Genomic DNA, 22,632 nt, shown 5'->3' on the forward strand with positions numbered 1-22,632 from the left:
GAATATCCTTGAGAGACCCCGGTTACTGATGGCTTGATTACTAGTGCATTTAAATTAAACTCTGTTGAGAATGTTAATTATTTTGTCTGAGGTCACTTTTAAAATGATAAACCTCAATTTCTGATGTATTCTGTCTGAAAATAATGGCAGTATTATGTCATTACTTACATGTACTGTATGTTCGTGTATTTTTAAAAATACGTATGCATTTCTTTGCCTAAATGTGCCTTCTCTTTGCCCTTAGGTTTTCTGGAATTGTACCCAGTAATTTAGGAAACAATACCAAGCTTGTGGAATGGATGCCACAGAATGACCTACTTGGTAAGTCGGCTGTTTCCTTTCCCCCTCTTATGACCAAGTAGGTGTTGTGATGGTCAGGGAACTGGTCTTGTGACCTGAAAGGTTGGAGGGCAGTTCTCAGGCAGGACACTGCCGTTATACCCTTGAGCAAGATACCCTTGAGCATTGCTCCAGTACGTATCCAGCTGCATAAATGGACGCAGTGTAAAGGCTGTGTAAAAAGTGTAAGTTGCTCTGGATAAGAGCGTCTGCTAAATGCCTGTAATGTAAAGTTTCGTAAGTTGCTCTGGATGAGAGCGTCTGCTAAATGCCTGTAATGTAAAGTTTGTAGTTGCTCTGATAAAACTCTGCTACGCCTGTATGTAAGTTTGTAAGTCTCTGGATAAGAGCGTCTGCTAAATGCCTGTAATGTAAAGTTTTGTAAGTTGCTCTGGATAAGAGCGTCTGCTAAATGCCTGTAATGTAAAGTTTTGTAAGTTGCTCTGGATGAGAGCGTCTGCTAAACGCCTGTAATGTAATGTAATGTAATGTGAAAGTCGCTCTGAGCTTTGATTGTATCCGCCCCTTTGCTTTGTTGTGTACGAGCAGGCTGACCTCGTGAGCCTCCCGTCCTCCTGTAGGCTGGTTTGCTTGTGCCCTCAGGTTCCGGCTCTTTCCGTGGAGGCCGAGAACAATCGGGCCAATTGTGGGGGGGGGGGAGGGGGGGAGGGAGGGCGGGTAACGAACAACAGACCTGTGTCGATGATCTGGGAGCAGGGTGAGGGCGGGGGGCTGGGGGTGGGGGGGCAGGGGGGGGTCTAAGGTCACCGAGCATGCTCAGAAACAATGGGTGCTGTCAGGAGCCCCCCGGGTGCTGGTTTCTCCACGCGGCAGCGCCTGTTGGAATGGCGGTGTCCGTAGGTGCGATGTGCCTCTGGCTAGTTTTCGTGCCTTCGTTTTGGGCTTGGTGTTGATGTTGGGGAAGCCTCAGGTGCCAGACTTATACCCTCTGTTTTTATAAGCCTTGTGAAAACAGCGCCACTCAGAGAGATTTTACCTCTGGGACTGATCGGGCAGGACGCCCTTCTTCAGCGTGCCAAAAGTAACAAGGAACAATTTGTTGATAAGTTGGAACAAGATTTTGCAGAACAATTTTCCAGTGAAAATGTCCTTCATGCATGTTTTGAGTGGGTCAAACTCTCTGACTGCAGAAGTGGACCTACGAGGGTAATCCGTTTTCTGAAAAGGTCAATGTGTTTATTGTAGATTTTTGTGTTCTAGTGCTATTTATTTTATCTTAATCTTAATTACATGATGCATTTATACCGGTATTTTTCAGATTTTCTCAAACCAGTATCCCAGTTTTGCCAGAAAACAAAGGAAAATCATTTAACATTTTTTTTCCAATTCATTATTCTGAAATGAAGGATGAATGTAGAAGCATTATGACTGGATCTAGACCATAGGTTATTGCTTTCTTGTAGCACTTTGAAAAATTGAAGATAATTTGGCTTGAATACTGGGCCTGTAATCAGACAGTTGCAGGTTTGAATCCTGGTTAGCATACCGCTTGCTGTGCCTTGGGTGAAGGTACCAAACCCCAATGAATCATGTGTAAAGAAACATCAATGCAAGGCTCTGATAATTTGGTGCTACATACTGTTAATATGTAAATTTACACAGCTGCTGTAAAAGAAATGCAGGTGCCTGTTTATAACCTGTCCTTCAAATAAGAATTTAACATCCGCATGGTGTTTAGAAAGGCAGGATCACAAATAGAGAAAATTTACGACGACTTTGACTTTATTGTCGAGAGTAGTATAAATGTACCTCTTTAATTATCCCTGAATAGAGGTGTCTGTTCAGTCCAATATATAGCCAGGACTGGGGAACAGCAGTTTGTCATTCTGACACTGTACCTAGATACGGCATGTCACACTGGAGTCTCGACATCAGACTGGGTTTATGAAATTAGCTGCATACATGACACAGATTAATGTGTGTGTCTGTCTGTGTGACTGACTGACTTTGAGTGACTGTCTGTATGACTGTATGTTCATGTCTGTCTGTCTGAACAGGATAGCCAAACAGAAAATGGGCAGCTTTGCTTGCCCACAGGCAAAGGAAGGGATAATAACTTCTGTTGCTGATACTAGATACTGTCCAGGTTGGTGGAGATGTGCCACTCAAATAAATGCCACTGTTGTTCCAGTAGGAAATGTGTCCCTCGAAATACAGGTAGTGTTTTCTGTGGCCAAAGAGGCCCCAGACCCAGTGTTCCCTCAATCCAGGGATATGTGAAAATATATATTTTTTTTCACAGAAGGAGAAGTGTAGGAAATTATGCTCTGGCTTTGAAAAGCCCTGAAAAAAGAGTCACACTCATAACAAAATGTATATGCACACATGCACATGCATCCATATCTCTGACAGGGTAATACATCCCATTGGGCCATTTTGGTGTGCTGGGTGATGTCATAAGGCTGAACCTTGATTGACACCCGCATGGGGTGGGTGGGTGGGATGCAGGCCTAGGACTGGGAATGAACTGACATGTAGGCCTGTCTCCAGTGGCTCTGATCCTTTGTTATATTGATGAATAATGGGTAAATAAACTTTCCTTTTCCACCTAAATCACCGGCCACTGCTGCCCAATGTCATATCGGTGATGAAGATGGGATTAACATCCAAGCATAATTTGATGTCTGATCTTTTTTTTTTGATGTCAGTAAATTGATGCCACGCAATATCATTTGGATGATATTGCTGCCAAATTAGCTAGTCTGTATATGTTAGTCCATGCCCAAAAGTCAATTGAGGTCATCATTCCCTGCCAGAGCATTGACAAGCATGTGTCCATGTGACAAAGTAGCTTGTGACATAGTCCCCCCAACTATGCAATGCGGATAACTTTGAATAACGAAACCACTTGCAGTGGGTACCATTGAGATGTTTGCCTGTAGTTTCTCTGTAGTCCAACCAAGCATTGCTTGGCGGGACCGCAGATCTAGTATACACAAAGCAGTATTCAAATGCTTTCTCAATGCATGTACAAATAGGAAAAAGCACAGAGCACAGAGTTCAGCATTCTCCTGCATGCCATTGGCGACGCTTAGAAATAAAACAAATCTGGTCTGTTTCGAACCCAGGCGCTTCAAGGAGCGATAAGACCGATTGTCACTTTGACTTGTACGTGTGAGTCGGGTCGAAGGGCCACGAGGCCCCCGTATCAGCGATGGTTGTGATATCCTGGGGCGATAGCTTTGCTCAGATGGTGAAGATTACGAAATTTCACCTGGGATTTTCCTGGGTTATGCCCCGTTCCTGTGTGCAGTTCTCTTTCAGAGAAACCAGAAACATAACGCGGCCTTATCGAAAATCTATCTCGGCATGTGACAGCTGACTTTAAAAAAAAAAAAAAAAATTACTGCTGAAGTGCAGGGGTTTTTCCAGACCGCTGGGGCTGCGTGTGGATTTAAAATTCAGCCGCCCCCCATGGAATTATGGGTAATGGACAGGGAAGGCGGTGTTGATCTGTGCCGGGGAAATACATCACCTATTATATCATTATCAGTGAGCGAGAGGAATAGATCACTCATGAAATCGTTTTAGGTGAATGAGTAACCTGACAGGCAGGCACTGAATATGCCGTGCCTGATTGTCCTGCTGTCTCGTCCCTGACTACTGTTGGAGGGGACTCGTCACCGTCCATTGTTATGGGCATATTTTAAGATGCCTTAGATGACCTCGTGTTTCACACAGCCCGATGAGTTTGTCTGTGACAGGGTTAAAAATCGTTATGGCATAAAGAGGCTTGTCTTGTCTGTTAAAACTGTTTGTGTGCAAGAGTGTCCTTGGCCTTAATTAATGGCAGGTGACTGTTCTGACCGGTCGATGCTCGAGAGACGATAACGGTATTCGGTACGCACAAGATAAGCAACACATCTCATGTGTTCCGTTTGTTATTATTTAACACACACACACTCATGTATTTATATATTCATTGCTAAAAGACGAGATGAAAAGGTCTGAATTTTCGTAAAGATTGTAAAGGCACATAACTTGTCCCTCAGTCTTTCAGCCTGGAAGATTTTGTTGTTGTAGAGGCTTCTAATCTAGCGGTACACCATGATGTCTGGATAACATAATGTGAACATTGTACTTGTGTTCACTTAAATCTCCTTCCCTTTCACTGTTCTTGCTTTGTTTTCATATTGCGCTCCTTTCTTTTGCATTCCGGCAGCAATGTAGGCAAATGGTTATAAACTCCACCGTAGCTATGCAACACCAGTACTGTAACTAGGCAACACCTAATAGACGGTACACATGTAGACCTTCATTCGCCGTAGTTCTAGGAGGCTATCAGTGGTTATTAAAAAATATACTGTTTCCTCCTCAATTAAGTCGTTTCATGATGCTAAGCAAGACAAAGAGATAAAAATACAGGAAGCTAGCTTCCCCCCTCTCCCCCTCCCCCATCTAGTCCAGGTATAATTGTAGGTGGCAGTGTAATGTTTAGGGAACCGGGGTTGCTACTCCAAGGCTGTCGGTTTCGTTCCCTGGTGGGGAACTACCTTTGTACCCTTGGATACTCGGTACAAAAGTAAACTTGGTTGCATTAGGCTGGAACACGATGTTGGCCCTACTATGCACGTCAAGCAATCCCTTGAGAAAATTCCTCGGCAAAATGTCCGTTCTGTGCGGTTACACTTGTGTGTAATTAAATTGTATTATTTGTTACTTTTTGCGTGTTCTGCCTTTGTTTTTTTTTTTACTATTACTCCGCTCATTGTTTTGAGTTTTATCAGGTTTGTGCTCTGCATACAGTTAAGCATCTTTTTGCCTTTTGCGAGGGTCTTGCCGTTTTCCTTTACTCTTATGGGAGCTTAACTGGAATCACTTCAGCTACTGTCCTACATGACATTACATTACGTTTGTTTGGCAGACGCTTTTATCCAAAGCGACGTACAGTAAGCCCATAGTCCTGCCGTATAAATGGACTGGAAGTACAGAGACTTGTCAGTTACGCGATTCGCTCTGGATAAGAGCGTCTGCCAAGCGTCTCGAGAAGGTTAAGCGTTAAAGGCGCAACAAAAACTTGGAACATTGTTTCCCCTCAGGTCACCCCAACATCCGAGCCTTTCTGAGTCACGGGGGCCTGAACAGCATCTACGAGGCCATGTACCACGGCGTCCCCGTGGTGGGGGTGCCGCTTTTCGGGGACCACTACGACACCATGACCCGCGTGGAGGCCAAGGGCATGGGCATCATGCTGGAGTGGAAGAGGATGAGCGAGGAAGACCTGTACCAGGCCATGGTGAAGGTCATGAAGGACAACAGGTAACGGTGCTGGCGGTCGTAACGTGGGCGCCGTCTCCGGGGCAACTCAGGGGGGGTGTGAGTCACCTTTTTCGGAGAGTCGTTGCCTAGCACCGCTCCCGTGGGGACACTGTGTGGGTTCTGTGTGTGTGTGCTGCATGTTGTTGCTTTGTGGCTTCAAGCACTTGCACACTTGCATGTACAAACACAGTCATGTTAAACTGAACAGACAGATGTTCACGCATGCGTGCACACACACACACACACACACACACACACACATAGGCACGGGCATGCACACACACACACACACACATACACGCATACGCACATGCACACACACACACAAACACACACACAGGTATACACCTGCACATACATGGACGCAAACACACAAAAACACACACTCACACAAACTCACACATGCACACACACACGGAGGTATGAACACACACACACCTTGACTGATTTCTTCATCAGTACAGGCATGAAAGCCAAAGTCAGATGAAAGTGGAGATAGTTATTGTGAGTGCGTGTGTGCGAACATGCGTGTGTGCGTGTGTTTTCTAGGTCCTAGCAGTGTCCCGCTAGGCCTGAGTGTCTCCTAAGTACCTGAATGCTACTGGAGGCTCCGTGCTGTGTGTGACCTCGTTTGATTGGTGTACTCAGAAGTCCCGACCTTCACACCTTCACAGTAAAAATGTGGGGCAGAGTTGTGTTCAGCCAGTCGTGTCGAATGTTCCGTCGACTGTCACCTGAAGTGAAAGCACGTAGGCCCACATGTTTTTGACTCAGTGGCAGTGACTCTATCGCCATCTGGTGACTGGGAAAAAAATCACTTTTTATGTTAAAGTCCAATATTTCCATTATCCGAGATTACTGACAAGTACTGCCAAAGACTCAGACAGGTTGTTCTGGTTACATTTTGGACACGCATGAACCTCAGCCAATAACTGCAGAATTTAATTGCTGTTTCCTGTCATGGTAAATCAAACACACACCCTGTGTTGCTTTAACTTTGTTATTTAGTATTTATGCACTTATGCCTTGAGGCTCTTCTTCATGCTGTGTTGAAGTCTTTTGTGCACAGCTTTGAGTTTGAGAGGTCTTTCTACTGAGCATGCTCACACATGCTGCCTTCAAGGCACATCATAAAAAACTTTATTGTCCCTGCGAAGGGAAAATTTGGTCAACGCAGGACACACAAAGCGCACGCGCTCTGTTTCCCTCGCGGTACAGGTGGTGCGTAGGTGCGTGCGCTACCCTGTCACACCTTTTCCCCCCTGATTCCGCAGGTATAGGGAGCGTGCCCAGATCCTCTCTCACATTCACAAAGACCAGCCGGGCCACCCGGTCAGCCGAGCCGTCTACTGGATAGGCTACATCCTGCGTCACCGCGGCGCCGACCACCTGCGCTCCTCCGTCTACAGCATCCCCACCTACCAGTACTTCCTGTTAGACATAGTCGCCGTGGTGACGGCGGCGCTGCTGGTGCTGGCGTACGCCGTCTACCGGATAGCCAAGCTGGTCACGGCGAGGGGGTGCGTGGCGGCGGCGGTGGCGGCGGCGACGGCCGACAAGGCCAACGGACACTGCCACAACGGCGTACCGAACGGAAAGCACCGGAAGAACGGGCACATCAAGCTCGAGAAAAAAGTTAAATAGAAGCACCCTCACCCCACCACACCCCCTCACCGCCTTCCCCCCCCCCCCCTCCTTGCCTCCCTCTTGGGTTTGGTCGAGCTAGTACTGTAGGGCGTGAAATCGAACGGAACGACCACAACGACGAGCGACAGAAAAAACCACACCGGCCATGCACTCACAGCACAGCGGACGACTCTCACAGGAAGCGAAGGCTGAGGTTAGCGTTAACGTTAGCGCAATGGCAGGACAGCACGCTAGCGCGTTAGCACACACACACACACACACATACCAACAGTTCATCTAATAAAAGAGTTGGGAGGCCAAAGTCTTTATCTGTGTGTGTCTGTGTGAGTGTGTAAAAAAAAAAAAAAAAAAAGAAGCAAACAACAAAAAAAAAGAACTAACAAAAAAAATGGACTTTTCATTTTTCTTTTTTTTTTCTTTCTTTTTTTTTGAAAGCTTTCTTCCCTGTGGAAAGTCCCTGTAGTAGAGTGAATGTTGTGAATGTTGCCTCTGTCTGTGAGATTCCCAGTTTCATGCTTTTGTTGGGAAGGAAATTAACATTTTTAACACGAAACTACTGTACTGCCGAACATCAGGTAAATATTTAAAAACAGAGAGGGAACAAAATCTATTTATTACTGTAGTACTGTACTAATTGTATCTTCAGATGAGATAAATGTTTTTTTTTGTTTGTTTTAATAAGCATATAATAAGGATACCACAGCATCTTTTTATATATTTTATTTTTTATTTTAAAATGTAGTGTTTTCGGAAGCACTCCCCCAAACACTTGAGTAGATTCATGGATAGGCTCATTCATGGCTTCTGTCCGCATATATGAAGGTGTTCTTGCGACTCAATTTCTATCTTCACGCGATATGAAAAATCTGATGAGAGATTGGGCGCGAGATTGGGCTATTTGTAGGTTTGTAGCTTTTTTCTAAATTGTTTCTGTAAGTAACATCATGGTGTCACGCATGTCAATGGGACTGTGTCACACAATGTCCTGTTAGGTTTGCTTGACAGCACAGACTAGACTTTAACTTGAAGGTAAATGCTATTGGTTTTCTTTTTAAAAATTATTTCAGTCATGAAATGAATTATATTACAGAATCTATTTTCCCATGACAGTTTAAAGCAAAAATTTGGCATTCTATCGCAATGATAATTTTATTTGTATATGTGTGTTTATGTATATGCACACCCATATATCGTATTTTATTATAATCCTTGAATGAAAGAACGAATTAAGCTTTTTTGCATTCAAAATTTCGTGCGCATTTTACCCTTGTCAACCAATGGCAAATGTGTAAATCTGTCAACTTTACTGATTCCCAACAAAACATCAAACTTTCTAAATGTGCAGTGCTTCAGAAATGTGTTTGAGTCTATCTAGACGATTTTATAAATGGAAATGTGTGTATATGTGTGCACAATATTTCGTTGATGTATGCAGTATGCTTGTTTTGTTGTGTGTGTCCCAGATTGATTTGTTAACGCTAAATGTCCAGATTAAAGGGGATGCAGGCCACTCTGAGTTCAGGTAAGCGTTGAGCTATCCCAATATTATACTTAGATTACGTTTGCTGAATGCTAAACTATTCACTTATAACTGTTGGCCATTCCTTACTTTCATTGGGTAAAGTAAATGCCCTATAATTAGCATAAGTCAGTGGAATAGGCTTTACCATGCCTGCATCGCTATCCACATTTAACATCCGAGTTTAAAACTTTCACAGAAAAGGTTACATGGTAAATGTCAACAGCAATTACCTATATATTATTTTGTTCTCACAAATGATGTATTTGTAATTCATCAGTCTCAACACCGTTCCAACATTTAGGAGTTCCGATGGCTTCCGTATGCCTTCAGAGGTACTTCGATATATTTTGATAAACGGCATATGGATTGATTGATTCTCATTTCAAAAACCCCATTCCCATTTTAAATGTGTTTTTTTTTTAAATTATTTTTTAAAAATTCTGCAGTCTATATGCAGTCTTTGGGTCTCATATTTCAAAAAGGGTCCCTGTGCGTGTGTGTGTGTTCATATATGCACATACACACATACACATACTCACGCATGTCTGTGACTGGTGACTGTAGGAGTGTAAAGCAACTTCCATAAAGATGTGGACGAAATCATTGATATTTGTAAGAAACCATCAGGAACAGGTTTGTGATAATGGCGCACAGACCAGTATGGGGAGGACTGTAAAAGAGCATGTTGGCGTGCATCTCCCTGAGTATTGTCATGCTCACGTCCAGCCAATGAGGTGGGCGACACCCCCTTCATTTGGACCAATGAAACTAAGCAAAAAGATAAAAGCTATGAAAGAGGCCAGATCCCAACATCCATTTAGTCTCAAACCAAATGCACCCCTTCAGTCAAGTTATTACAAAAACATGAATTTTTTTTTTTCCCCTTAAACCACAGAACAAACAGACCTGAACAATTCACTATGTTAAGGAGTGAAGTTTCTTTTTCCATTGCTTGTTATAAAAAAAAACATTGAAGAGTTTACATTGTAAGTGTGGACTTTTCTATCCTGGGAAATAATTTATTTTGGTTAATGCAAAGCACATTATATTTAGCACCCAGAAGGCAAGGATCATTTTCCAGCAACCAAAGTAACTTTGAAGGCTGTTGCATTGGCGGGAAACTGTTGCCTTAATTTATAATCTGTGTTATTGTTGTAATATTTATTTTTCAATTTAAAAAAAAGTAAAAAAAAATCTGGGACACACACTTTGATTAAACAGTTTTAATGCAGCTGATGACTCTTATGCAAGTGTTATAATGTTTAAGACTGTTTACCTAGATGTTGCACTAAAATCTCTTAGAAATCTTACTTACGTGTTATAAATCATGACTGATAAAACTAAAGTTCTTATGTGAGAATTTAGTCTGTGACCATAGAAAAGGAAAAGAAATCCCATCGAGGCCTTATTTTATTTTTAAGCGGATTAATTCTCTATGAGCCAGCATCATCTGCCCGGTGAATTGAATGCAAAAGACTATGTCGATACTTGAAATATATGCAAAAAAACGAAATCGCTTATTTTTGCATAAAGAGTTTTTATTCACTCTTTTCTGTATAGCAATAAGCTGGGCAGCTGTACTGAGGCCATGACTAGAGGAGTTGAAAGGGGAGGATGGAAACAGTTGTGAATGAATGTGTTCTCATCCCTTCTTTTTTAAAAAAATTATTTCAGTATTAAAAAAGTAAAAAAGAAAAAAAAAATCAGTTGGACAGCAGTTGGCGAGATTCCTGTACAGAGCTTTGTCTAGTTTTCTGCCTCGGTTCTGCGTTTTATGTGGTCATCTTCAATAAACTAATGGCTCCATTAAAATGAAAAATGGAAAATAAAAACAAAGGAAGTGCAAGACGTTAAGCTAATGGTATGCATGGCCTCCCACACAGCTGATAACTAAGGCCATGAAGGAGTCTATTTCACTTTTACCTTTTTTTTTTTTTTTTTTTAAATTTTCTTTCTGTTCCAAGGAAAGGACTTCCTGAAACTTTGCCTCATGATTCTGTGTCGGTCTCCATTTTGATACACCCCGAGATTCCGTTACACCAGGCACCAGACGCCAGGTAAAATGAAAAATGGTTTTTAACAGGTTCTGGCCTGGTGGAATTTTTATTGTTTTAAACTTTTAAAATTGACTGTGATGTGTGTCCATATTGTAAATATAACATGTAAACAGACAAAACCGGACTAATGCTGAATAAACTGCGTATTTTATTTGCATTTGTTTGAAGTTGGTTTTTCCCGTGTCCCACATTGTGCATTTTAATTTCCTGTTTAATCTTTACAAAAAAAAAGGCAGAACTTCCCATACTTTGATGATGATTTTTTCTTTTTCAGGTGACATCAATCACATCTTACTACCTTGTTAAAAAAACAATGTGCTAATTAGCTTCCTGTTCTCAAATTGTATAACCTCTGTTACTTACAGGGTTCTAATTAAGCATTTTGTCCTTACTTACACTTGCAAGGTAGTCTACTCGTGTAGAAAAGCCAGGAAAGAATCAGGTGAAACAGAATAATGCAAGTTATAATTACCCTCAAGACCGTGAAAATCCTAATTAGCCACAGTGTGAGTAAACGATGGACTACAGTTTCCATGCAGTGCATGAGTTCTTATGAAGGGAGACTTTAAATTTCGGAACGTAGAAGTCAGGAACGTAGAAGCCACATTCCATTTCTTCTCAGTCCATTTCAGATTCTGTAAAACAATTTATATATTTAATAACAAAAGTGTCCAAAAACAGAACAAATAAAGAATAAAACTTTTCTCAAATTATTCTTACTTTTGATCTTAAAATGTTCCTACGAAAAAACAATATGAGATTCATGACATGTGTGCAGGCTTTTGTTTTTTGTGCATATCCCAGGTGTATGAGATGAGGCTGTTTGTAAAGTTTATGTGCAATCGTGTTCATGTGATTTGCGTAAGGAAACAGCCATGAACAAACACAGATAAGAAAAAAATGATGAATGTTGAAATGGTAAATGGACTGCATTTGTATAGCACTTTTATCCAAAGCACTCTCATTCACCCATTCACACAGTCACACACACACAAACTCACACACAATGGTGAAAGGCTGCCATGCAAGGTACCAATCAGCTCATTGGGAGCAATTGGGGTTAGGTGTCTTGCTCAGGGACACTTCGACACGCCCAGGGCGGGGGATCGAACCGGCAACTCTCCGACTGCCAGACAACCGCTCTTACCTCCTGAGCTATGTCGCCCCCGAACATTCCAAGAAATGTTCTTGGAAACGTGCTTACGCGCAGTTTACGATCAAATGCGATCGTACGCATGTTTCGCGAATGAGGCCCAATGAGATAATGCGTTTATCGCAGGGAATTTATTTTAAATTGTTGTTTGACAGCCGGTGAACTGTATGGCCTACAAACCTCGACACAAGGATGCGTTAGCTCCTAGGATCAGCTCGCGGCTCGTGCTGATAAGTGCCAAACAGGCAGTTTGTGTGCGATGACGGAACGCGGGGGGGTTAAATGATGTCATTGCCAGCCGCATGAGGATTGGCTGGATTGGATGGCGTGACAGATCCGGTGGCCTTACCGCGAAGTCCCGGGGTCTTTTTACCGTCCGCCGTAGGCCGCGCGTTTCCTTCCTCCCGGTCCAATTCTTTGCCCGCACCTTCCTCCGGGACGGATGTTACTGCTTCTGTAACAAGGAGGACGAGAAATGCGAAGGCACGTGTCTGCAAACTGCTTGTTTTCTGAGTGGATATTAATCTCAGCCATAAATAAAATAATTTATAATTAAATCACCTGAGCTGTTTCCTCTTTCCACGGCAATGTCACCGTATGTATCGTTGGTTGTCGGTTGAGACTTTATTTTCATCAGTAAAATATCAGTTGAAGAATTATTCTCTAGAACAAAAAAAAGCTCAGTTGTGTTGATGTCTTCCGACATATTTTCCGACATTTTATTTCCACAAGCCATTCTGTTTTGATTATGATTTTCCCTAAATCATGGTTTGCACTGATAGAAATCATGTGCTTTCCGGACACGTCTCCGGCCAGACGCTACATTGCAAAGCAGTGGGATCGGATCACGTCCAATCGAACGGTCGGAAGACGTTCAGCTACCTTGCAGACGCGGTCTGGGCAGAGGGGCGTGCGTGGTCCTGAGGTCCGAGCCGTTCGGGTGACCGTGGACGAGGCCCATCCTGGCGCCGGGCTTCGGGACGTTTGCGAACGGTCCGTCGTGCCCCTGCAGGACGACACAAAGCCGCCGCCGCCGCCTCGCTGACCGTGAAATGGATACGGCGCTGGTGCGGCCGGCGGGGAGTAACAGGATACAAGCGATCCTCGTGACACGCAAATGCCCCGGAATGCCGTCTCAGACGCACGCTACTCGGCTCACAATGGCCCTCTATTGCTTAGGTAGCCGGGGAGAGAGACAAACTGCGGCGTACTCACCCTCCTGCTCGCCGGGAAGCGATCCACTAAGAGAAAAGGCCTACGGATTTCACCCCGTCCCCACCGGCCCCCCGCCCTCAGTCCACTTTTGAAATAATGATTAAAAATTCATGTATTCATCCAGGGGGCCCCACCAGGGCGTTTGGGTCCCATGAAAGGCTCTCACATTGGGCCCCACCACCACAGAAATATTTTTGAGCCCCCCCCCCCCCCCTTGGAATCATTCTCTCTCTCTCTCTCTCTCTCTCTCTCTGATTTTGGGTTTTTTGCACTCGAATGTGGCTGCGATGCAAGTCACGCTGGTTTTAGGTATCGGACACTGGAGCACGCAGCAGCAGAAGCGTGTGGCTTGTGTATTTATATATCCACTGTTCCCGTCAGATAGTGTTCAGCTCGGTGTGAGGGCGTGCTGAGTGAGGGGGGGGGGGGGGGTAACGGAACACCGCCCCGCTTCCCCTCTCGGCTCCCGCGCTTAATTATTCAAACGGGCTGCCCGGTGACAGGTTCGATACACCTGCCAGAATTATTAACACCATGATATACCTGCCGGAATCATTAACACCATGATATACCTGCCGGAATCATTAACACCATGATATACCTGCCCGAATCATTAACACCATGATATACCTGCTGGAATCATTAACACCACGATATACCTGCCCGAATCATTAACACCATGATATACCTGCCGGAGTCATTAACACCATGATATACCTGCTGGAATCATTAACACCATGATATACCTGCCGGAATCATTAACACCATGATATACCTGCCGGAATCATTAACACCATGATATACCTGCCGGAATCATTAACACCATGATATACCTGCCGGAATCATTAACACCATGATATACCTGCTGGAGTCATTAACACCATGATATACCTGCCGGAATCATTAACACCATGATATACCTGCCGGATTCATTAACACCATGATATACCTGCCGGAATCATTAACACCATGATATACCTGCCGGAATAATTAACACCATGATATACCTGCCCGAATCATTAACACCATGATATACCTGCCGGAATCATTAACACCACGATATACCTGCCCGAATCATTAACACCACGATATACCTGCCGGAATCATTAACACCATGATATACCTGCCCGAATCATTAACACCACGATATACCTGCCGAATCATTAACACCATGATATACCTGCCCGAATCATTAACACCACGATATACCTGCCCAAATCATTAACACCATGATATACCTGTCGGCCCAGAATCATTAACACCATGATACACCTGCCGGAGTCATTAACACCACGATATACCTGCCCGAATCATTAACACCACGATATACCTGCCCAAATCATTAACACCATGATATACCTGCCGGCCCAGAATCATTAACACCATGATACACCTGCCAGAGTCATTAACACCATGATATACCTGCCCGAATCATTAACACCATGATATACCTGCCCGAATCATTAACACCATGATATACCTGCCCAAATCATTAACACCATGATATACCTGCCGGCCCAGAATCATTAACACCAGGATACACCTGCCAGAGTCATTAACACCATGATATACCTGCTGGAATCATTAACACCATGATATACCTGCCGGATTCATTAACACCATGATATACCTGCCAGATTCATTAACACCATGATATACCTGCCCGAATCATTAACACCATGATATACCTGCTGGAATCATTAACACCATGATATACCTGCCGGATTCATTAACACCATGATATACCTGCCAGATTCATTAACACCATGATATACCTGCCGGAATCATTAACACCATGATATACCTGCCGGAATCATTAACACCATGATATACCTGCTGGAATCATTAACACCATGATATACCTGCCAGATTCATTAACACCATAATATACCTGCCAGAATCATTAATGGCACTCCACTTTTGTACCTCTTCTTCTTTTTTCTTTTTTGTTCCAGCATGTTTGTATATCCTGGATGTCTGATTGGCTTCATTTGAAGTTGTATCATGCTGCTTTGAGAGATATATCTTGCCACACTCCCATTCTGACCAACTAAAAATGAAGGAAACCCTTGGTTTAAGATGATCTTTGTATTCTTTGTGATGTAGGCCTATTCTGTGTTTGATTCATGTTCCAGTATCATTGTTATTTCAGTAAATCCAGAGGGATGTACACAGCATACATGTATATATATATATGTATATGTATGCTACAGCACTGGGATAAGACTGAATTACCTTACTAACTCTGCTGTCCAGTTGATCCGCAAAGGCCGTGAAATTGCATATTTCATCCTCGATCGGTTCCAGTGCAGGAAAACTGAAATTCTGAAATAAATAAAAAAGAAAGACATGAGCTCATTAACATGAATCAGACACAGCACATTGCTATCTGGCATGCTAGGCTTGTTAGCGTGTTGCAATGTGGATTCAGCTCAGATGATGGTGCTTCCTCCTCGCGCGTACTTGCACGTGTGAAGACAGGCGCTCCTCCAGACCGCACATCCATCTGGTGACGTTGGCAAAAACGCATTTCAGACGGCTCAGTTCTGCTCTTACGGCGCGGGTGTCGGCCATTGCCGTTTTGTTGAGCCGGAGTATGGCGTCAGACAGAGATTCCAGCTGTAACCAAACGGATATGTTCGTTTATCGTTTCATTTTCAGGCTGCTCATTTTCGCTACGCGTAGATCTACGGCGCAAATTCAGAATCGAAACCGAGCGAATCAAATTTATTTGTGTTTGTGTGTACGTCGCGTTTCACAAAGCTTTTGTCCATTTCGTTTGCTTTACAGCAGACCCTGGTCTAAAACACCCACACAAAAAAATGAACAGGATGACAGTGGCAAGAAAAAACTCCCTAAATCTGTACAGTTCAGGAAGAATTAAAGTAATGCTCTTACAAGATTAACGTTCTTCCAAAGAGAAGTCCAGAATTTTCATAATGGAGGAATTGCCAGGACAGATTGCCAGTCCACTGCAGGACTCATGCATCTGTAATCGCCCAGTTCACCAGTTTGAGACTGAGGCCAGTTTCTCCAGGATTAGTGGCGATCCAGTGATGTTCAGGTCAGCGGTGAACTGGTCACTCAGATTGTGTAGCTGTGATGTGCATTATTGGCTTGTGTTTGTTGCGTTACAGTTAGTAGACCATAGCCTGTAGCACTGCTGTTTGGACAGCATCCTGCATCACTGACAGTAAACCCGCCTCGTATGTTACTGTGTTTCACTGTTGTACTATGTTTCCCTGTGTTTTACTGTGTTTCCCTGTGTTTTACTGTGTTTTCTTTGTGTTTTACTGAGTTTTACTGTGTCTCCTTGTGTTTTACTGTGTTTCCTTGTGTTTTACTGTTTTGCTGTGTTTTACTGTGTTGTATTGTGCTTTATTGTGTTTTACTGCCTTTGCTTATGTTTTTCTGTGTTTTCCTTGTGTTTTACTGTGTTTCTTTGTGTTTTACTGAGTTTTACTGTGTCTCCTTGTGTTTTACTGTGTTTCCTTGTGTTTTACTGTGTTCCCTTGTGTTTTCTTTGTGTTTTACTGTTTTGCTGTGTTTTACTGTGTTTCCTTGTGTTTTATTGCGCTTTACTGTGTTTTACTGCGTTTGCTTATGTTTTACTGGCTGGCAGGGTAGTACAATGGGTAAGGCGCTGGTTTTGTAACCTAAAGTCACAGGTTCGATTCCCAGGTAGGATACTGCCAAGCCACTTGACCTGCATTGCTTCAGTATATATCCAGCTGTATAAATGGATAAAAAGTTGTGTAAGTCTGCCTCTGCCTGTAATGTAATGTAATGTTGTGTCTGTGCCATACCTGTGTGCGCGATGCTACCTGTACTTCACTCTTCAGATTCTCGTACCTGGTCTTCAGGGCCACTACATACTGGTTAACACGGGCGATGTTGGACTCCACGGTCAGCAGTTTCTGCAAGGTCACATGTCACGTGTCACATGTCACAAGTTACTGTGAGGGTTAAGAGGGGAACATTCAAGATTCATTTTGTGCCAAGACTGAGAGGAAAAAAAAACTATTTCTTAATTCTAACATTCCCATTCCCCTTCTCCTCCCCTGATTTCCCTTCCCCTCTTCTACATCTTATCTTGTCTACCCTGTATTTCCCTACCCTAAAATGCCCTAAAAAATCTATTCACCAATTACTTGCTAATTTATATTGCTCTCTTTCTCTCCCCCGCTCTCTCTCTCTCTCTATCCCCCTCTTCTATTTACTTCTTTTAACTGCACTTGATGCTGTTTTGTGAAATAGGTATTACATCAAATGGAAAGCAAGTTTATCTCTCTGAAGGAGAGTGCTTTTCACCTGCTGAGTCAGGAGATTTCCTTGCACATGCTCAGTGTTGTCCTTAACCCCATCCTCTGGATTTTCCCCATTCATATAGTGGCACTCAGCTGTGAAAATCAAAAAGCAGGTTTTATTCAGGGAAAACTTGTATGAAAATATGCTGTTTTTATTTGTTCTTGGTCAAAGCTTAAAACCCATCAAGCTCACAATGCTGTCACCATTCTAAAGGGGTGGGGGTTGAGTGGGGTGGGTGGGGATTTCCCAAAAAAGAAAAAAAAAGAAATTCATTTGATGTGCTGCAGCTTAAGTCCAAACCCAGGGCCTGACCCACAGCACTCACAGAGACCAACACTCGAGGATTATTTCTGTGATGAATGGACTATTTGTGCTTTCTGGAAGATTACTGTGCAGGAAACAAAGAATAAAAATACAATCTGGGGGCCATTGACGCAAATTGGCCTGCATATTTGTGACGCCCTGTAAAAATGTAGCTACAGTATTAGCATTTTATGACTGAAATGCCAGTTCTGCCATGAAAATATGCTCTCATGTGAAAACAAAAGGGGCTAGGGTATGATTCCTAATTATCCCAGTCTGGCTAACTGAGAGTAAGACCGACCGTTTACAGACACTGGCTGTGCAGCCTAAGAACTTGGTGTAACATTTGAAACTATGATGTCACAATGACTTCCAGTGAGTCATAGTTGCGCTGCTAAGGTAAAGGGAGCGTGTGTAATATATCACTCGTTAGGCCAGTCTCAGGCTTGCTAGAAGCACCGTCTGAATTGCACTGTTGAAAATTTAATGGGGACAAATTACCTCTAATTATGAGAAGCTACAATGAAGCAGTCAAGCCAATGAGCCCCATTAGGAAACATGTTAATAAAATAAGGCGCCTCTTTAAAATGAACAGATGCGCTAGTCTGTGCTAAGTCATGAATAATGAAGGCGTCGGTGTGTATTCAATCAACGTTTGTCCTTAACATTGACATGCAAGCTAAAGAAAGCGTGGCACCCTTTCTTCACCAACCCGGTGAGTTAGCGTCAGTGATTGCTGAACTCTGTAGCATTCGGTCCGCTGGAGAAGCGGATTGGTCTCGGCTGCGCCGGCTGGTGGAGAGAGCACACGCACCTGGGCTGCGTTGGCTAATCAGCCCAGGTGCTTAAAGGTGTGCTGCTCTGCACAGTTTGGGGCTGAGACTGGGAGCTAACACAGAGAGCGCAGTTATGATTTTTGTTTTGTTTTGTTTGTTTTGCACAAAAGAGAGAAAGAAAGGAATCCTCAGCTGGGATGCTGGAGGAGCTAGACCTGGCTGGGAAGGCGGGTCAGCTACAAAGCAGGGAACTGAAAAGTTCCTGCTCTGTTTTACGTTCTTTTATCTTGTTTAATTTATTTATTTATTTTTTGCCCGGAACCTGTGAGGGAGTAGCTAAGAAAGACGTGCAGTCCGATAGTTAGGGATCTGGGCCTGTAGCTCAGAAGTCACAGGTTCGATCCCCAGGTGGGGCTCTTCCAGGTGTACCTGTGAGGGGCTCTCCCGCTGTGTAAATGGGTTGTGTGAGGAACGCAGGCTCTTTTAAGCCATGAAAAGAGTCTGCTGAAGGTCTGAATGAATGGAAAGACTGAATTTCACCCCAGGAGTCCCATGGAGGTTTTTGCAGACGGTCCTCTCTATGAGAAGCATTTTCAGGACAAAATATTTATGGGAGATGGGGAGGGAGGGAGTGCAACTGTGCACTCAAACATTTCTAAATGTTCTAATCAGTTATAAAGCCAGAAACACGAGGAAGCAGGCCCACTAATTACCAGTTTTCAATATAGGCAGAGTCTACCATCCTTGCCTTTCTTTTGAGGGTCCAGGCCAGCATTTATATATTATGTTAAATAATTAACATCTGTTGCAGTACATTTCCATCTCAAACCCATATAAATGCCAGCCACTGAAAAACAAGCCAATTAATTTTTTTTTACAACATTGATAGACTTTTTAAAAAATGTGCGCTTGGTAACTGATGCTAACAACAGGCCGTTGTCAATATAATTAAAACCACTAAGGTTTTATTCATGCTGAATTACTGAGATCATAGTTAACAGCACAGCATAATCATACTCTTTAGTATATTTAGTAAGAGCCTACTGCTTACAGGAGAGGAACAGGAGGAAAGAACAGAACACAATGCATTCGAACGCCTTCCATATTCTATTTCAAAATTCCAAAGCTGAGATAACGGGCGTTTGTTCTGTAATTAACTCCACCACGTTGTGCTTTACGATCCCCATGGTAACCATCCTGAGAATTTGCACGTCGAGTCACTAAAGAGCATTACCAGGGTTAGCTTAGCATGGAGGGGCAGTTATAGAGCTACGTAACTTTATTACCCAACAAGAGGCTCGGATGTGCGCATAATGCCAACATAAACAATATTTTCGATGACATTTATCCCCAGCTACGCTGCCGCCAAGAATAGATCGTGAGGCTGGCTCTGGTGGAGCTGCGAGTTAGAAATCTGGTTTAAGTAATTATCTGTTCTCGTTTTTTACAAAGGATCCATTTAAGTGAAGTCTCCATGAACCACCTGGTTTTCATAGAAGTGTCACAGACTGGACGGTCTTTGCCCACCAGAATGCTTTTGTGCAGAAGCTGCACAAAGCGTCTTTGAGACTGACCACCGAAGAACAAATCTCTCTTTGTTCTTGGTGCCCATATTAAATTACACTCCTTGGTGCTCCAAAATTTAAACCATTGAACCCTTATAGGGCTCACTGAGAAAAAAAATAAAAACTAAATAAGTAAATATATGTTTATCTTCATTTGCACAGTGCTATATGAATGTGGGTGTGAAATAACGGAGTGTTTCGAACGCCGAACGTGAGGGGGGAAAGACGCTTATCCCGTTTCAGCGGCTGAGTTTCGCCGAGCAGCGAGGGGACAATGGCTCCTTTCTCAGGGGGGTTTTCTGGGCTGGAATCGAGCCCCCCGGGTCTCCTGTTATTGCCCGTACATGAACCACAGCTCTGTTACTCCACCGACACACTCTGCTACCGCTGCCGCCCCTGCGCCACAGCGAAACTCCCAGCATCCTCCCTGCCTCAGCTAGCAGGTGCTCCCTGTGTGCACAGCTGCTGCTGAGGTGAAGGGAGGGGGATTCTGATTGGTCGATCTCACTGCAGGTTTAGCCCCAGCTGACATTGGGCCTCATTCACAAAACTTTTCTTATATCATTTTTCCTATTAAGGGGTGGTGCCTCCCCTTAAAAAAATCTATAAAAATCTAATAATATGGGATTTGTGACACGTGCAGACCTTTTTTTGTGTGTGTGCGTATCCCAGGTGTATGAGATGATGAATGCTGGACCATTTGTGAATTTTATGCGCAGTCCTGTCCTTGTGATTAGCATAAGGGAACAGCCATGAACAAACACAGATAAGAAACAAAAGATGAATGCCGATCGTACGCAGATTCCGTGAATGAGGCCCACTGTGTACCTTTCTTGTTCAGGGCGCTGATCTGCCGCTGCAGGTCCTCCACTGTCCAGTGAGTCTCGACGTAGAGGATGACGCAGAAGACCTGTAGGACGCACAGCACCAGCACCAGAGAGCAGGGACAAGCCCAGCGACACGGAGGCCATGTCCTTTTAGTCCAAACAGACAGGAAACAAAAAGGGTTAAAAAGGGTTTAGTTTGCCAGTCAAACTACAAGTGGCAAATGGGTAGGGGTCCAAGGCACTCTTGAGGGTAAAGTTAAAAGCCTTTTTTGAAACATGGAAAAAAAAATTGAGACGTGCTGGACCTACACGTTAGGGCCTCGCACAGCCAAACTGTTTTAGTTCAGTAAAAAAAAATACATTTAAAAAACGTAGAACATTGACCTTCATAATGTGGACACACATATGCAATTGCACTTTGTCGTTTATTTATTTTCTGCCTCCCCAAATGTGGATTTAATGAATTTGCACTTTGGTTAAAGGGTAGTGTTTGTCATTAGCCGTACCAGAAATCAAGTCCTGAAATAGCATGGAGAATCAAGACACAGGAGAAAGGTAGCCAGTCGTTCATCTGCCATTAATCTGTCAGCGTAACATTAATATTGTTAAAAGCACTTGTCCAAAAGTGCTCATTCATAATTTACACAAATCAGTTAGGCTTTTTGAGAACTCTAAATCATAATACAATGTAAATAATAATAACAACAACAACAATGATGATTATTGAGGGATTAAAAAAAAAAAAAAGACAAACATCATCGTCATCATGATTGTCTTCATTGTGATGTAAGATTCCATAGTTTTACCTACACTTGCGGTCCCTGTTCAGTCCCGGGTCGTCCTGGTCAGTGTTTTACCTGTGCTTGTGGTCATCGTCCTGGTCAGTGTTTTACCTGTGCTTGTGGTCATCGTCCTGGTCAGTGTTTTACCTGGGCTTGTGGTCATCGTCCTGGTCAGTGTTTTACCTGCGCTTGCGGTCTCTGTTCAGGACCGGGTCATCCTGGCGGTCATCGTCCTGGTCAGTGTTTTACCTGCGCTTGTGGTCATCGTCCTGGTCAGTGTTTTACCTGCGCTTGCGGTCTCTGTTCAGGACCGGGTCGCCGTGGCGATCATCGTCCTGGTCAGTGTTTTACCTGTGCTTGTGGTCATCATCCTGGTCAGTGTTTTACCTGCGCTTGTGGTCATCGTCCTGGTCAGTGTTTTACCTGCGCTTGCGGTCTCTGTTCAGGACCGGGTCGCCCGGGCGGTCATCGTCCTGCCGGTCATCGTCCTGGTCCGTGTAGGTGCGGAGCAGCGCGTGTTTCTCGCTGCCGTCTTGCTGCATGGGAGCTGTCTGTCTGTGCGCTCCTCCAGAAACAGTGCTGAGTTTCGGAGTGGGTTGGGGGGGGTGAGAGCCTCGCCTCAGACAGAGGGAGTGGATGTCTGGGCAGCCTAGGAATCGGGGGGGGGGGGTTACCTGTAAGCAGACCCCTCCTCCTTCACCTGAAGTCAGAAGAACAACGTGCTGTGCTGTGGGAAGCAGTGCTTTGATAGCCAGAAACTAGGAATCGCTTACGCAAGTGCGCTCATTCATTAATAAAATGAAGGAATCAACAAATCAATCCATGAATTCATCAATAAACTGATCAATCAATCAATAA

The 22,632-nt window shown here is 43.7% G+C and overlaps 2 protein-coding genes across 4 annotated transcripts in view; one reads left to right on the forward strand and one right to left on the reverse strand.

The window, feature by feature from the left end:
- The window catches only part of ugt8 (UDP glycosyltransferase 8), a 29,146-nt gene extending 18,144 nt beyond the window's left edge, over positions 1–11,002 (forward strand). For both annotated transcript variants that reach the window (XM_064337506.1, XM_064337507.1), the window contains exons 4-6: positions 245–321; positions 5,400–5,619; positions 6,894–11,002. In XM_064337506.1, coding sequence (XP_064193576.1) covers positions 245–321; positions 5,400–5,619; positions 6,894–7,263 — 667 coding nt within the window. In that variant the 3' untranslated portion in view covers positions 7,264–11,002. The remainder of the gene's footprint in view (positions 1–244; positions 322–5,399; positions 5,620–6,893) is intronic.
- On the reverse strand, positions 10,977–22,410 carry LOC135255828 (uncharacterized). Of its 2 annotated transcripts, none has more exons than XM_064337509.1 (10): positions 22,198–22,410; positions 20,994–21,139; positions 17,525–17,613; positions 17,020–17,130; positions 15,677–15,832; positions 15,449–15,538; positions 12,881–13,004; positions 12,560–12,661; positions 12,348–12,449; positions 10,977–11,480 (listed from the first exon to the last, which is right to left on the reverse strand). In XM_064337509.1, exons 1-10 carry the CDS (start codon positions 22,314–22,316, stop codon positions 11,464–11,466), a joined length of 1,056 nt encoding a protein of 351 aa, XP_064193579.1. In that variant the 5' UTR covers positions 22,317–22,410; the 3' UTR covers positions 10,977–11,463. The 2 variants fall into 2 exon arrangements, with proteins under 2 accessions (XP_064193579.1, XP_064193578.1); XM_064337508.1 differs by having other exon boundaries at positions 12,348–12,452; positions 22,198–22,402.
- Positions 22,411–22,632: the final 222 nt, after the last annotated feature.

Source organism: Anguilla rostrata, chromosome 5 (assembly GCF_018555375.3).
Source record: "Anguilla rostrata isolate EN2019 chromosome 5, ASM1855537v3, whole genome shotgun sequence".
NCBI lineage: Eukaryota > Metazoa > Chordata > Actinopteri > Anguilliformes > Anguillidae > Anguilla > Anguilla rostrata.